The following is a 16,668-nucleotide window of genomic DNA, read 5'->3' on the forward strand; positions in this document are numbered from 1 at the left end:
GTTTTCAAACATTATATTTCACAAATTAGCTCCCAATTGTAGGCAAACACACATAATTATTCTATATGCATAACCCCGTCAGGTGCATAATCCCGAAGTGCACAATCCCGGGACCCCGTGTACGACTTTACCACGAGAATTTGTCATATGACATTGTCATATTATTACAGAATTCCCCTGGTCAAAATCTTTTTCGCGATCTTTATCCTGAGTTTTTCAGGACTCTTGTTCACTATATTAAAAAAAAAAACTTTCAGAAAATAGTTCTGACCAGAATTTCACTTTACACAAGTTTTACAGCATAATTCGGAAAACGAATCCTGGGAAAAACCTGCATTTTCAAGGTGCTTCTGAAATTCCACACCAAGTGCCAGATTTTTAGCTTAATCCACTTCGAATTGATCACCTCTTGACCCTCTTCATCCCACCTGACCGTCTCGACGGAAAGTCTCTTGGACTGAGAAGCACGTTTTCTCGGCCACCAGAAGATCTTCATTGGCGCTTCCTCGTGCGCCTTTTCCCCTGAATTTCCCGCGCGCGGAAAAGTGGGGAACTCCGAGAGGCAAGAGAGAGAGAGCGCGAGAGAGAATGTAGGCCAATGTGAGAGTCGGCAACGGATCAATATTCGCCTTTTTGGTTGAGAACCGTCCAAGAAAAACCACTGTGAGGAAAATTCAGAGACAAAACAGAGCGCGTCACTGGGAAATGCATAAGTGAACTCCCAATAGTCCGAAAATTTTGAAAAGTTTTCCCCCTCGGACTGACGAGAAAGGACTGAAAAATGGAAAAAGTGCAGTGATTTTGTGGTGAATTTTCCTCTTTTTTTCCTCGCAGAGGAAAGTCCACAGGAGAGAGAGGACAGTTTTTCCAAAGTGATTTCTGTGAGAATAAAAAATCACCTCTGCAGGTGCAATTTGTGGCAGAGAAAAAAAGAAAATTCCACTGCAATTTTTGTGGGGTGAAAATTTTTAGTTTTGTTGGATAAGAACTGTGATTAGTGCAAAGGAATTAGTGCAGATTTTGAAGAGGAAAGTGTGTTAGAAAGAGAGGAAATTTATCATTTTCTTTCTTGCCAAGGTATTTTGCCAATTTTTCTGGGCGATTTTCTATAGCCATTTCTCCCCCTTTTTGGCTTTTCTCTCCCATTTGGTGCTCTATCGAGAGAAAACCCATCAAAAACCTCCGCAAAATGTGAAAAATTACCATATTTCGTTTGAAATTTCAAAGAAAAATTGTGCACACAAGGACAATTTAGGAATTTTCCCGTCCTTGCAGTTGGGGTGAAAATTGGTGGAAAACTCCACTGAAAGGTCTAACGTAATTGAAACAGCTGATTGTGTGAACTGGAGAAATTGGGGCCATTTAACCCTCCCTCCCAACAAATTAAAATGGTGCTTGGTGAACCATCCCAAAAATTCCTTCTCAATATATTAACCAGAAAAAATATCCAAAAACGATTTTCCACGAGTGTGAAAATCCGCGCGTAAATTAGAAGAAGACGCCGATTGTTAATTTTAGTTTCATTTTTTTACGACCTCTCTTTGCGGCTCTCTCTGAGATGCCTTTTATTTATAGATTATCCACTTAGGCAGTAAAAAAAAGTCTGAGGTAAAAATAAAATTATATGAGTGCAGACAATTTTTCAACATTGAGAAACATATTGTGGAAGATCTCTCACAAGAAATTTTCATTCAACAATTTTTTTCTCATGTTCCTCTGCCACTAAATCAATCACAAACCCCACAAAAGACGTCATGAATGCGTAAATGTAATTAAACATTTGTTTATGCTGCATTTTTGAGTACCTCATACGCCTCAAATGTGTGTTTTTCTTCCTCTCATCTGCCTCAACATCTCAAATACGGAAGAAAATCTCAAAATCTTTGTGAATCATCTCACGTTTTGAGGTCTTTTTTTTTATCAAAACCTAATTTCTAGTGTTTAAAAAAACGGTTGCAGAACCTACTAGCTTGGCGGAATGTTCGAATTTGTGACTCAAACAAAAGTTAATATTTATAGTGCTTTTACAGAATTGTTTAAGTTTACCGGTTCATAACCGATTTGAAGCATTCGCCTATAATACCGGGCTTTAGACGTTTAGCCAGGGAATAAACCAGATCTACCACTCACGGTTCACTTTAGGTGCTGATCAGTACGATCTTGGAGGCTGATTGAATATTAACCCATTCCTTACCATGGTATTATATATCATACGCAAATTGAGTGATTTTTGATGATTTATTCCTGAGCAACTAATACTCGAATTGCTGTCGGGAATGGATTTTTAGTAACTTTAATTCTTCAATTACTTGGGAAAAATAGTCCGACAGAGATGAAAATACATTTTGTTATTGTTTTCTTGCTTCGCGGAAGGTCATATAAAATTTTTGCTCAAAATGGCGGGCGGAAAATTCGACATCCCATAGAATTTGTTAAAATTGGCCTTCATCCTCTTTCCTGATTTGAATTCTGATTGCCAATTTGTTTTCCTGGTTAGTTATCCTATCTAAGGCAATAGAGTTTGTAATGAATTAATGCACAGAATGTAAATTCAGTGATCGTTAAGACGTGTGTTTGACAGAGGCTCCTCGCGCTCCCATATAATAGGTAAATTTTTTTTCTTTTCAAAAAATTCAGCTATTAATCTGTAGGACCTGTAGGACACTAATCCCAAAATATGAACATTCTATCTCAAGTATTTTTGGTACATTGACTGCATGGGTTAAAAGCAACTGATCCATTACATATTGCAAGTTTAAACAAGTTTAATTTGCAGGGTTAAACCTTTAGTTTGAAACTCGTATAAGATTACCAAGATTATAAAAAATCAAATGATATGGTCCGAAATCGGTTCTATACCATAAGAAAATTATCAGAAGAGTCATGTAGGTCAGGAATTCCAAGACCTTTCCAACGAATCCAAATTTCTATGAATCAGTCGAGAGATACGCTTCTATCAACATTATAGACCGCAAAAACTTTGCGAACTTCTTGTTCAATACCAATGTCAATTATATTTATGTAGTACGGTGAATCGTCGAGCAAGTTATATTGAAATCATCTAATCTTTTCCGGGTATTTGAGATCGGATAAAATTCTTGCTTTCTCCCAGGATAGGTTTGAGGACCTCGTTAACTAGACGATTTCTCTACTATCTAAGCTAAAAGGCCACTAGATCCGTTTCACTTGCTACACGACCTCAACCAATTCCATTGTGCACTTCACTCGATTATTCTCGGGATTGCGAGTTTTGAAAACATTAAGGGCGCAGGGGACACCAGGGTAGAATCAGCCAGCAATAGAATTACACAATGGGATGTTATAGTTTTATTGGAAAATAATATATATTTAGCAATCTACAAATAGTTAACTCCCTCACTATTCAAGTAAAGTGGGATGGAAATCGATTATTCAAAACAGATCAATTAAAATTTTGACTAATGCCCTACCTTTAACTACTGATGCCCTACCTTAAATTCAACTCTAGCTACGGCCCTGCTCCCTATTCATTGAAATATTTATCAATGTGATTCAAAGATATTTTTCACTATAGGCAAAGAAAAAAAATCATTTGTTGGCTAATTTTACATCGGTTTTCTCTACATATTAGTGACCTTGAAAACATCTCATTTTAGGAGTGACTCAAGGTCACTGTCGCATGTCAACGATAAATTGGCATACGAACAATCAATCGCAAAGCATAACCAAAAATGATACAAACTTACGATGCGTTTTTGAAATAATTCCAAAATTTTTAGAAGGTGTAATGATGCAAAATATGACTGAGGAAAGAGTCTTCCCTCGAAGTTTCCAATTTGCTGTATCTAATCGTTAGGTTTCTAATAGAAAATTCGTGGAATGCTTGATCTCTGAAATGTTCAGATGTATAGGGGAAAGCGCCCTACCTTCGGACGATTCCAGCTCCGAACAACTCATTTTTTCCAATATGTTTTTAATTAATGCAATAGAGATATGTTTTTAATTAATATTACCCGTTAAATTATAAAATTTTAATAGCTAGTCCAATGCCTTAGATTTACCGAAAGGAACCGTAGGCCAAATCCACTAAGAACATTAAAAAAAAATTAGTTGTCCGTGGCCTTAGTCGTACGATGGTAGCGCAATTTCTTCTACTAAAATCTAAATACAGTTAAATTGGTTGCTTGATCAACTTAACATCAACTCATACGTGCCAGATATACCATTATTAATAAAGCAGCATTAAAGCTTGTTTAATTAACCTTTAATCACAATACAGAAACGATTTAGAAATAACGATATGAATTCAATTTTAAGAACTGTTTGAAAAATATGTAAATTACGTAAACTATTTGAAAAATTATGAAAAATATGCAAATTAGATTGTAGGGGAAAGCACGCTACCTTCGGACCACTCAAGCTTTGGGCAATTCATTTTTTTCTTATGTTTCTTATGGATTTCACGTATAGCCCATTTCTGAAAATTTGAGGCATTTGACTAGCTATTAAAATAGAATATTATACTGGGTTAAATTCATTTATAACACATTGAAAAAAATTACTTGTGCGAAGCATAAATCTTCTGAAGGTAGCACTTTCCCTTGCTTATTTTACGTATTCAATTGTCTGAACTCTAATTTCCGTCTATATAGAAATTTTATAGTCGTTAACTGACCTATAGAAGATATTAAAAAGATACTAAACCCAAGTAGAAAAATTTCACTTCAACATTGCCTTGGGATCTTAATAGCCCTAAACTCAGTTTTCTTTTTTGTATCCTATACAGTGAATTTAGTATACAAATCAGGTCATGAAAACCTTATTCGCCTATCGTTAAAATGCCTCGAGTTAATCTTGATCTCTAACTACTCTCTTACCTCAATATTACGTTACTTTTACCTGAAATAATTTCGTCAAAACAGACCAAAACATAACGTTGGCTTTTCGAAAGTCTTTTTCAGAGGAGTTTACTGAAAGTTAGTGCAACATCATCAAGACGTAAGGTTTTCGTAATAAATTGCAATCCAGTTTCCTCTGCACGAGTTTCAATGTAAATTAAAATAATCAATATCAGAAATATAGAAGCAACGAAAATTTGATTGATTACTGCTCTTTCTCTTTGAATTCAAGCCATTCGAGCTATAAAACAAAAGATGAAACGCACAAATCATTTATATTTGCAAAGAATCGTGTGAAGAATCACAAAAGCCAGAGGAATATTTATTTGCAGAGAAGAGATCTTGCTTGAAAGATTATTTGAATTGTTTCCCGTAATTTGAAGAATTTACTTAGTGGACTGATTTACGATTTTTTCGCAATTAATTGAGTGAAAAAATTCCGTATGTTTATCAACAAAATCTTTCTGAAAAAAAACAATTCATATTATTTTGAATGATAATTTTTTTCTTCATTTTAATAAAACTTTAATATCAATCGTAGGAAGAAGTTTCATTTGCGACTGTTTTAAAATTGGACTCTCTTATTTACTATGAGCACCACAGAAGAGCTTTTGGTTTTGACTTTGTAAACATCTGTTTGATATTTTACACTGAGAGTGAACAAAATTAATTCCACTCATTTCACTCACTCTATTACGTAGTTTTAAAAATATTTACAAATATTTTATTTTTATTTTTATTGTAAGTTTTATAGTGAGAATAGTTTTAGATCATAAGGAGTACATTACATACAAGAGTTCTCAGATTAGGTTAATCTGCAATCCAAAAAACAAATATTTCCTGTTAGCTAATGAGTTGAATGAAGATTTTTTGAGAAATGATATTTGAATTTTTTGAAAATTTTTCCACGTAATTTTCAAATTCGTTCAAGAACTAGTCTAACTCATCAGCTAACAGGAAATATACTTGCGATTTGGATTTCAGATTAACCAATCTCGAGAAACTTTGTCCACCGGAAAGTACGTTTTTTTTTTAATTTTCAAAAATCAGGTCCTGATGATTAAATTTTTAAAATTTTTAAATGATAAATTTTAGAGAATATAGTTAAAAAGTTGTGCTTTTATATGCCTAAGAGCTTCAACTAAATATTTTGTTATTATGGTGATAAAGAAAATTTGAGAAAATATTCTGTTTCTTTTTAGTCTTCTTAATTCACGTAACCCCTTAAGAATCTCATTATTATTTTAAAAAATCGAATCGAAGCCAATATTTATGAAATTATGTTTTTGTTTTCTAATAAAAACAAAGTAATGCAAAACTTACTAATGCATTATCCACAGGATATTGAATATTTATTTTTGGTCTAATCATGTTCTCTGATTGGCTAAAGAATTGATTGCTTTCAATCTCTGGCCAATCAGGAAACACAACGATACTGAAATATTTTATGAGAATAAATATTTATTTACATGTGGATAATGCTTTAGTAGATGTGGTATTATTGCTTTTTAAATAGTTTCTTCTTTAATTTTATCTAAAAGTAAATACCTTCTTGGACAGACATTATATATAAAAAAAAAATATTTGAATAATTTTGACACTACCTATCAAAATAGTGTCGAACATGTTAATTTTTCAAGATCGTTACATATGCGATGATATTCAAATTAGCACTTTTCAGTAGCAAATGATATTTGTCAACATAATCAATTTAGTCTTCATTTACCGAAAAGCACTAATGCAGATCCCCCAATTTTCAGTTGCTCTTGTGCTGGAGATGGGACTTCGGCTTGTGATATGGACAACGTTACTTTTAGGTAAAATTATTTAACACTTCATCCCTTTTTCACAGAAATTTACTGAAAAAAAATTAAATTAAAAATCTTTTCGACACTCCTCTTGACAAATCTGCGGAATGTCTGAGGAGCAATCAGAAAGACGTTGAGATAGCCCAACAATAAAAAATATATAGCAGAATAATGAAAAATTATATATATTGTTATTATAATTAAAGTTTCAACGATTTTAAAGACTTCTTGGGCATATAAATGTTTCCCAAGTAAGTTTACTGTGTCGTTCGCAAATTTAGACAACAAATAGTTTGACTTTCTTCTTCATCATTGTTTTCTTTTTTAATCGTTTTTTTTTTAACCGACATCCAAGCCCATTAAAACTCTCTTAGAAATGCGCCAAATAAAACCAACTTTACTACATTGACTTAACATTGTGCTAATGCTAACAATCATGCTTCATAATGTAGCTTTCTTTGGACCATTTTGGTTTTGGATCCCTCACGTGAATGCTGAATGCCAAAGTAAGCCCCTAATAAAAATTAATTAAAGCTTGTGATCTTGTTTTTTGTGTGCTTTTAGCAAGAAATTGTCCAGTACATTTGTGACTAATCTCAATTAATTTTGCAGCACGCTCAATTTATTGCTACGAGTGCGACTCATGGACTGATCCCAGATGCAGAGACCCCTTCAACTATACCGCCCTGCCACGAGACCAGCCGCCCTTGATGACATGCAACGGGTGCTGCGTGAAAATGGTCAGACACTCCAAGACCCGTAAGTATTGCCTCAACCCAACCCCTCTACTCAACTCCCTTTCCTCTGCACCCCAGCGATATTCATTATTGTTCCTATTCGAGTCATTGAGCACAAAATCAATGAATATGATTGTTTGCAGCAGAGCATAAAGCAACTTTCAATTCGAGAAGCTTTCCGCGAGCTTTCGGTGTTTTATGATGAAGCAGAAACTATATATACATTGATAAGATTAAATACAAAAACACTTAGCGTCTAAATTGAAATAGATGACGGAGAATTTATAACAAGGCGGTTCACTCCAAGTGTCTACTATCTGGTGAACCAGTGAGTAAAGGTTACGTTTATTTCACAGATTTTTATCTCGAAATTTCTCAATTTTTTGACTCTAAATGTGTCATTGCAACCAAATTATTTGACCGTTTTGAGTAAATTTAGCCATTCTAGAAAGGTATTGGAATTCTCTACAAATTTTCTTTATGGTGAAGAATTCGGTTTTTTAGGAACACAAAATTAAATCTTGTCTTTATTAAGGGAAGGCCATTGTATTTAGTATATACTGTATATACCCAATAATGACTTTCTAAGTTTCTCATTTCCGGAAATTCTTGAATTTAAAATAAAAGAACTCAGATGAATTTGTCAAGTTTGGAAGAATTTTGAGGTTATGTCTACCTTTAGAAACTTTGAAAGATCGTACCTTTTCCGTAAGAGACACGGTGGTAACTATCCTGGTGAAATACCGTTCTTTTTTAATAATCTGCATCTGCACAGAAGCAACATCACAATGGAAACTTAGAAATAAAACATCTGTGAGCTTGTACAAAAGGAAATTGAAATGGGTTCCCAATTATCCAGAGTCATGCCCAACGCACAATAACTTTTGTTTTGTAAACATGTTTTTTACATTTCAATGAGAGTGAATCAGATCTAGATCTAGTCATCTCACTCACTCCTATAGAAAATTTTGAAAACATAAATAAAAGTTATTGTGTGCTGCGCATCATGCCCAACGCACAATAACTTTTGTTTGTAAATAAGTTTTCAAAATTTCCTATGAGAGAAAACGAGATAACTAGATCTCTATTTCATTCACTCTCATTGATGAAATGTCAAAAACATGTTTACAAAATAAAAGTTATTGTGCGTTGTGCATCAACCTCGTGAAAACATGGTCTTAACAACAAATAACGCATTTTTCTATTACTTGAATAGGAAATAATTGAATGTTCTTCACAAGAAAAGTACATTTCCCGGTTTCAAATCCATTAGCAATTCTGTGGAGGGTATCCATTATTTTTTTAAGAGATGCTGTTGATACGGAAATTGCTATGAACACTCATTAAACACAATCCCGACAGTCTCTCCTCTCCCATTGTGCTTTTTAGTCATATTATGAGCGTTTTGACCCTTCGAATGGTACCAAAAAAACATTTCTACAGAAGCTGTAGACGACGGGAATGCGCATAAAATCAGTAAAGCGTGCCTTGTTGACCAGGCCATTCTGGCCTCTACACACTAGTAGAAATTTCTTTAAAAAATGCCTTTTTAAAGAAAATTTCCCCTATCCTTGTAGGCAGAAACGTCAAATTTTTTTTAAAAAGGCAATTTTTTACGAAAATTGCTTCTAGTGTGTAGGCAGCATAAAACACGTTGACCTCTTCCAACAATGAGGACACTTCAATGTCTATTAATTTATCCTTTGACAGTCCTTTCCTTTTCCACAAGTTACCGCACAACTCCATTTCTGCTGTAACGTGCTCCAGTTCGCAATAGTCTTTAGAATTTTTTGTGTTTTTCTCTAAATCGGTCCATACTTCTATCTTGGAGAACGTTGACGACGGGTTCCAAAATCTCAGAATATTTGTTAGGGGAAAGTACTCTCCCTTCGAACGTTCATGACTTCGAATAATGTGAATTTCTTTTATCTTCTCTAAGAGACTTACACATAATTATCATAATTATCAATTATTGGTGATAAGCTAACTAATATTTAATAAAAAATGTGTAAGTCTCATAGGAAAAATAAAAGAAAATTCACATTATTCGAAGGCATGAACGTTCGAAGGGAGAGTACTTTCTCCTATTCATGACTAAACTTATGATGAAAATTGGTTTAGTTACTTCCGACTGCAACTGATGTAGGCAGTTTTTCTTGTAGCATAGTTTCCATTGACCGAAAGATGTTCCAGTGTGTTGACGATTTCATGGAAGTTTTTTGAAAATGTTCTAATACTCTTGTAATTCTAAGACCACCTAGTCTCACAGAGTCTTGATAGATTGGGAGCCAAATTCCTGCTATTAACTGTGCTTAATTTTTTCATGTTTTTAATATTCAGTTCAGGAGGTCATGGATGAGATCTAAACCTACCAGTTACTACCTGTTCCCCTGTTTTAACCAGATCCTACTTCTGATTTGCACGCAGCATGTCCTTACTCGTCCGAGTCTAGTCACTAACTAATTCCCTGAGGTGATTTGATGAGGTACGGTCCAATGGGGTACAACAAGTGGGGAACGGAAAAGACCTATCTTGTTTCTTTCAATTTTTATTCAACACTTAAATAAATAAATAAAAGTGTAGAATAAAAATTGAAAGAGACAAGACAGGTCTTTTCCGTTTACCATTTGTTAACTAATTCCCTCTCTCGTCTATCTCTTTATTAGTACCTTTTATCTCAATTAACGATCGTCGCTAAAGTCCAGGGATGTCAAACCTTAATCGCTTATACTTTGATATTACGTACAAGAGAGAGAACAGTGGTAGGCCATAAAACACAGGGATAGGGGGGTAGGACATCTACATGGATTAATAGGTACCTTGATGGTGAATTCAGCCTAGATTTTAGTTTTTTTGTGACCATGGAGAAGATGCTTCGGTTCAGAAAGAACCTCGGACATCTCTCTACTGGATATAAGTTACGGACGGCATCATGGAATAATTTGGTCTCCTTTACATGCCCGATAAATCCTCTGAACAGATCAAGTTCGTACAACTGACACCATGGGCGCTGTAGTCTCATAAATGTCAGAAAACATGGAAAAATCGAACTTTTTAGTAACTTTGATTAAAAATATCTCGAAAACTAGGACTGTCCCTAACAATCTGTTTTGTGGGTTTGATAGAGAATTTAATCAGCTACATTTTCGTCCATGTACAACTTTTCTCTCAGATTGTTTTTTAACCTCGATATTGAGGTTCAAACGAAAAACGATCACTCATCCAACTAAAGAAATGGAATGTTATGCCAGCATTATTATTAATATTATTATTATTATTATTATTATTATTATTATTATTAAGTGCAGAGGTACGCATCAGTTTTGGCTAAGCTCCCATCTGAGCGTTGACAAGTTTAACTAGATTACGTTGAAAGATTTAACCTTTTTCAGTTGGAAACTTTCTTCATAAATTTTATTCCTTATAAGATCTAAGGAAAGTCACACTTTATTGTAGTACTAGGCCAAGTAATCTAGTAAATAATTAATGGGTTCACAAGAAAAAACACAAGAGATAACTCATTCCTATTTTTTCTGACAAGGGTTTCTCGAGTTTCGCTATGTAAAAACTGGGTTTGTCGTGTTTTACTATGCAATTCTTAGGTTTCTCAGGGATGACATGATAACTCATTTTCAATACTATCGACTGTCGATTCTTGAAATTTAAACGATAGCTGCAGTTTTTGTGGCTAATATAGATATTTATAAACAGTCGCATTCTTTTAAGAATGTCACAATGAATGGCCCAACAAAGTGCAAAAACTCGACATTCATTTAATCTAACAGATATAGATTTATCGATACTATCGTTTCGATAGTGTCGAAAAGTTATCATTCCATCCCAGGTTTCGCGATGCAAAGAGTGATTTTCTGGGGTTTCGCGATGCAATTCATGGATTTATCAGATTTCGTGATTGAATTCTTGAGTATATCTCGGGTTTCGCAATGCAAAGAGTTGGTTTCTCGGGTTTCGCGATGCAAGGAGTTGGTTTCTTAGGTTTCACAATGCAAAAAGTAGTTGTCTTGGATTTCGCGAAGTAATTCTTGGGTTCTTCAGGTTTTGTGACGCAATTCTTTGGTATTCTCGGGTTTCGCGATGCAATTCTTGGATTTCTCAATGTAAAGAGTGAGTTTCTCGGGTTTCACAAAGCGTTTCTCGAACAATTGTCAAGGGCTTCTCAATATGAGTTACCCCTTGGGAAAACATGAACTATGTTGAATATTGACTCGCAGCTTTGATACTTTTTCGCAAAAGAATTGCAATTGTAAGGAGAAATTCTGGACTGAGAGAACACAGAAACTATGAAAACTTACGCCCTATTGCACCAATTCAATATTATTAGTAGTAAGTATAGCTGTACAAGAATTATTGATCTGTCCCCACAACTTCATCCAAGGATTTTTCTTTTTCACTCAACTTTCTCCTGAATAAAAATTTCACACAGAGCAGAATCTATAAATAAATATGTCACTGAGAATTGAAATTTCCTTTTTTCAACTCACGTGTTCATTTCCCATTAACTTCACCTTTATCTCTTACACCTTTCTGCTGTAGGAAAACATTCCGATTGATTTAATAATAAAGTAGATATAGATCTGTTGCGAAAATAGGGTGCGACATGTCAAACTTTTGCCTCAACTGTCATTTTAAATTCAAATTTTGACAATTGAAATCCCCCGAATCCTTCCGATTCTGCCCGAAGAGTCTTTTTGTCAGTTTTTCTTCTAAAATTATGTTTTCCTATTTATTGCAGCTTACGAAGTAGTCCGACGGATGTGTACATCTCAACTGCAGATAAATCTCTTTATGGTGGATCATGTGTGTATGATGGAAAAATCAGGCAATGGACATATGTGTTTTTGCGAGGAAGATATGTGTAACACTTCCACTTCACTTTTCTACCCGTCTAACAATTTACTCACATCTCTACTGTTGAGTTTCTTACTCACCAAAATTTTTAGTTGGTAATCCAAAATACCTACAGCCAAAAAATCAACAGAATTTTACACTCTTCAGACATGAAAAAAAATACCAAACTTTTACCACAGAAAAATATTCTCTCAGCTAGGAAACAGACGCCTATAAAAAATTAATAACATACAAGGTATTCATTTTGTTCAGTTTAAGATGATTTTAGTTAGGACAAAAACAACTGATAAATTTCAATTATTACTTTTTCAAATAGTTTTTAAAAGAATTTTCTGTACAATAATTTTTTTTAAATTATTATTTTGAATATTTTGCATGATTCAACTCTCAAGCTTTTCAGTTTAAAAATATTTGTTGTCTCACCTCGAGATAATAACCATCTTTTTGTTATTATTGTATCCCCCTTCTGTAAGTATGTTTATTTTTCTTGTAAAAGCTTATTTTTTCCATAGTACTTTTGGGACTCTTTCATAATGCTGTAGCTTTTGTATTTTAAATCTTAAACTTTGCAGGGAGCTAATATTTCGTTTCTTGAGTGGGCTGAATCCTTTAAAAATTTAAGCCACGCCCATTTTAAGGGGTACAGAAGAAATAACGAAGTTTTAAGACTGTCAAATTAAGAAGAAGGACTCTGTGACGCGTTAAAGCACGTTGATAATTTAAATTAAAGGGATCGAAGAACTCCTCGATTCAATTCTAAATAATCCTGGAGACTAAGAAATATGCTACGCCCCTACTTATCTGAAGCCTACAAAGCCCACAGAGGAGAGATTCGCGTTACGTTAAAGTTGCGCAAGGATTATAGTTGCAGAAAGCACTAAACTTACTTAGTTCTGAGTAAGCGTTACTCGAATGAAGTATATACAAAATTAAGAAGCCACAAGAGCGCGACATTTACCTCAATCTGGGTACCGTAGATGCGAGTAACTTTGCACACCGGGAGTGACTTTGCACCCTTGCTTTTCGTAAGCTTTTCTTTAATTCTAGCTTTTAAAAAGCACTTAAGTGCTTGAATTAAAGAAAAGCTTACGAAAAGCAGAGGTGCAAAGTCACCCCCGAATGGTACGCAGATTGAGGTAAGTGCTGTATCCTTGAGGCTTTGTAATCTTTCCGCATACTTCATGCGACCAAAGTTTACCCGCAACTAAGTTAGTTAAGACTTTGCATTACCCCCTGCTTTTCATAAGCTTTTCTTTAATTCTAACTTTTAAGTGCTCCTTAAGAACCTTAAACACTTAAGCTCCTTAAGTGCTTGAATTAAAAAGAAGCTTACGAAAAGCAGGATGCAAAGTCACCCGCATCCACGATACCTTCATAGCCTTCATATATCCTCACTATTCTTATTGATAAGCGTCCAAGAAGCATTGTTGAGGTTCGTATGTTTTTTCAATTAGTTTAATTGTTTTAATTTAACGGGATCTTTTAAGGACAAGTCTATATCTGTTTATCAGTAGTAACGAGTCCTCAAGCTTGAAGATTACATGGCGTTTCGCGTTGAGTTACAATTTTAGCACTGAAACTTTTTTGTTGAAACAGTTGGAGAAGTTCAAGTATCTCGGGGTACTGTTCACGAGTGATGGTAGGATAGACACAGAACTCTCATCGCGGATCGGTCAGGCTTGTACGGTAGTAAGGAAGCTTGGTAAAAGAATGGTGTAATGACCGAAAAAGTGTAATCACAATTGCAAGCTGTCGAGATGAGGTACCTCCGGATGGTTAAGGGAATTACTCGTTCAGAGCGAATGAGGAGCGTGCACGTTCGCGAAGGAATAAGAGCTAAGGAGTTATTTTTTCGAGTTCAGAGATCACAGCTTCGATGGTATGAGCATGTTCAGCGCATGAATGAAGAAATATTCCCCAAAAAAGCTATGCAAGGCATTGTGAGAAGGTGTTGACCTCATGACTGATTTAGGACAAGGTGGCTGAATTAATTTTAGGATCTTGCCTTAGAACGCCTTGGGATTGATCGCGAACATCTTCCTGAAATGGCGCTGAATAGTCAGACGTAGAGTAACCCGGGTGTTCTAACCTTGGGAAACACTGACCCTCTCTTAATTTTCACAATTTAGTCCCTACGACGGCGACCTTTTGAGGATGAATGTCCTCTTCATCAGGTATCGATTAATGAACGAATAAATGAAATTGTCTTCTGTATATTCACAACGGTGGACCACCTCCCCTCGCCGTTAGTATGTTAATTGACATCATAGATGTTTGTCAGATCAGCACTGATTTCTCATAAGAGCGTTCCTAACGGAAACCTGTGAGTTACCCCTTCGGAAAGGGTATCGTAGAGAGGATTAGTATTGAGGTTCAGTCTTGGGTTCAGTTTACGTAGGGAATAGATCGTTAGGAGGAACACTAAGGGTTCTAGAGAAGCCTCTGGCGGACAAGGCGCCAAGGTGCGCTAACGGATCTTACGGTCGAGACCTTTCCAACGGTAGGTCGCACTTCTCCCTCAAAGTCCCCTGACTTGAGCTATAGTCGAAAATAACTTGACCGGACCATATTTTCGGTGCTTATGAAGCGATTTCGATGTAATTTTAGTATATATTGTATCTGAAATCAAGATCTTTCTAACGATGGGTCCCATCCTTATCCCAAAGATATCTCCTATGCTTATGAAATTTTTCTGCGTGACTGGACGTAGATTTACGAGTTTCTTCCAATCCTCACAGTATCACTCAAAGCGGAACCCTTGTTATTTATTTATAACGTAAGTACTAGGATGGATGTTATCAATAAGAAAGAATCTTAAGTCATTTTTTGGAGTTCAACCAAGTTTTAAACGCGTAGAAGTTAGATTTATGGAGCGGAGAAAAGAGGAACGAATAATAACTAAGTTTTAGTAACCTAGAAATCTCACTATGCTGCCGATATTGTAATCCAATCAACTGTGCTTGATCATAACATTTAAAGGGGGCGTGGCTTAAATTAATATTAGGAGGTCTGCCTAAGAAGCCATAAGCAACTTCTCTGTAAAAGAAGAGATTCTAAATAAGGTTGGAGCATTGTCAAAGTCCCAATATTCCGTTTAATTATTTTTTGTAAACTTCACAGACACTAAACTCTTCGAATACACTGTACACTTACACCAACACTGAAAAAAGCTTCCTTTCTTAACCTCATTTTTCTCATTTTTAACTTAAGCTTTTGCTTTTCACACGAATTTTCATTTTTTTTCATTCCAAAAATTAGTTTTTTGTAAAAAAAAAAAACTCATCATTTTTTCACACACAATAAATACCAATCGCTAATGCATTGAAAAAAAAAGAAGCGTAAAAAACCTGCGATTGCACTTTTCAAAGTAAACTATCCTTCTCTCTTTAAACTAAAAAAAAAACATTTAATAACAATTTGATAAGCAAATATTACACATAATTTTCTCGCAGATTGTAAAGCAATTCCCAAAATCGGAACCTGTAGATTCATTCTCTACTTTTCCTTCTACCCACCTCATCTGTCATTTGTCATTGTTGTAACTGTCAAACGTCACTGTCACTTTGACATTTACCTGTCAAACACTGCAGTGTCAAAATTTTTGAATATTCCAAATCAAAATGCACTCCCTTAGAATTGATGCCAAGCCCAATAATCTCACCCTGATCTCTCTCTGTTTTAACACAAATTATTAACCAAGTGGACTGACGGAGAAATGAGAATGAACCTGTTCCAAAACCTCCCTCAAAAAATCTGGAATGCTTTCCACATATGACGCCACGGCTATGAAATTTTTCTCATGATACACTTTTAAATAATTTCCAACTACCGCTGTAATTCACATATCAGTTGGCTCTTCAAGCGGTTTATTGCTTATTTCTTTTATCATTAGAAAGTAATAATTATAAATATTAGACTTAAAGGAAAAAGAAATAATAAACAAGCTAGGAATTCTTATACAGAAAAAAAAAACCAACAAAAAAATAATAATTATTTCACTTATTGACCATTTTGTGTATACTTCAGTTTCATCTTTCTTCCAATTTCTCTTCTTGCAAAAAGAAAATCCAACAAACAAAAGGAGATTTTAAATAAATTTTTGTGTAAATTAAATTATGTCAATTTGTAACATTTTTTAGTAAGTTTAGTCAAGCGAAAAAAAAACACAATAATTTTTGTAATTAGAAAAGAAAATCCAACAAAAAGAGAAAGAAAAAAAAAACTTAATGAACCTGCTACGGAAACACAAAAAAAATCTGTAACAGAAAAATTCAAATTATTTTGAATTTGTTATTAATTAAATTTAAAGAGAAAAAAAGTGAGGAATACTGTAAATTTCAGAATAAAATCGCTAAATATTCCATAAGAAAATAAAAG

General features: G+C 34.6%; 1 protein-coding gene across 1 annotated transcript; it reads left to right on the forward strand.

Moving 5' to 3' along the window:
• The first annotated feature begins 609 nt into the window (after window positions 1–609).
• Window positions 610–16,667, forward strand: LOC129800415 (protein quiver-like). The gene is made up of 5 exons (XM_055844766.1): window positions 610–1,077; window positions 6,638–6,694; window positions 7,138–7,191; window positions 7,298–7,444; window positions 12,176–16,667. The coding sequence occupies exons 2-5, from the start codon at window positions 6,655–6,657 to the stop codon at window positions 12,388–12,390; spliced, it is 456 nt and encodes a 151-aa protein (XP_055700741.1). The 5' UTR covers window positions 610–1,077; window positions 6,638–6,654; the 3' UTR covers window positions 12,391–16,667.
• The last annotated feature ends 1 nt before the right edge of the window (window position 16,668 follows it).

This window comes from Phlebotomus papatasi, chromosome 2 (genome assembly GCF_024763615.1).
Source record: "Phlebotomus papatasi isolate M1 chromosome 2, Ppap_2.1, whole genome shotgun sequence".
NCBI lineage: Eukaryota > Metazoa > Arthropoda > Insecta > Diptera > Psychodidae > Phlebotomus > Phlebotomus papatasi.

Excerpts from the sequence above, each read along its gene's own strand:
- LOC129800415 (XM_055844766.1), top strand. The coding sequence starts at position 6,655 with ATGGGACTTCGGCTTGTGATATGGACAACGTTACTTTTAG. Across the intron at positions 6,695-7,137 it reads ATGGACAACGTTACTTTTAG|CTTTCTTTGGACCATTTTGG; the intron begins GTAAAATTATTT and ends TTCATAATGTAG. Across the intron at positions 7,192-7,297 it reads CGTGAATGCTGAATGCCAAA|CACGCTCAATTTATTGCTAC; the intron begins GTAAGCCCCTAA and ends TTAATTTTGCAG.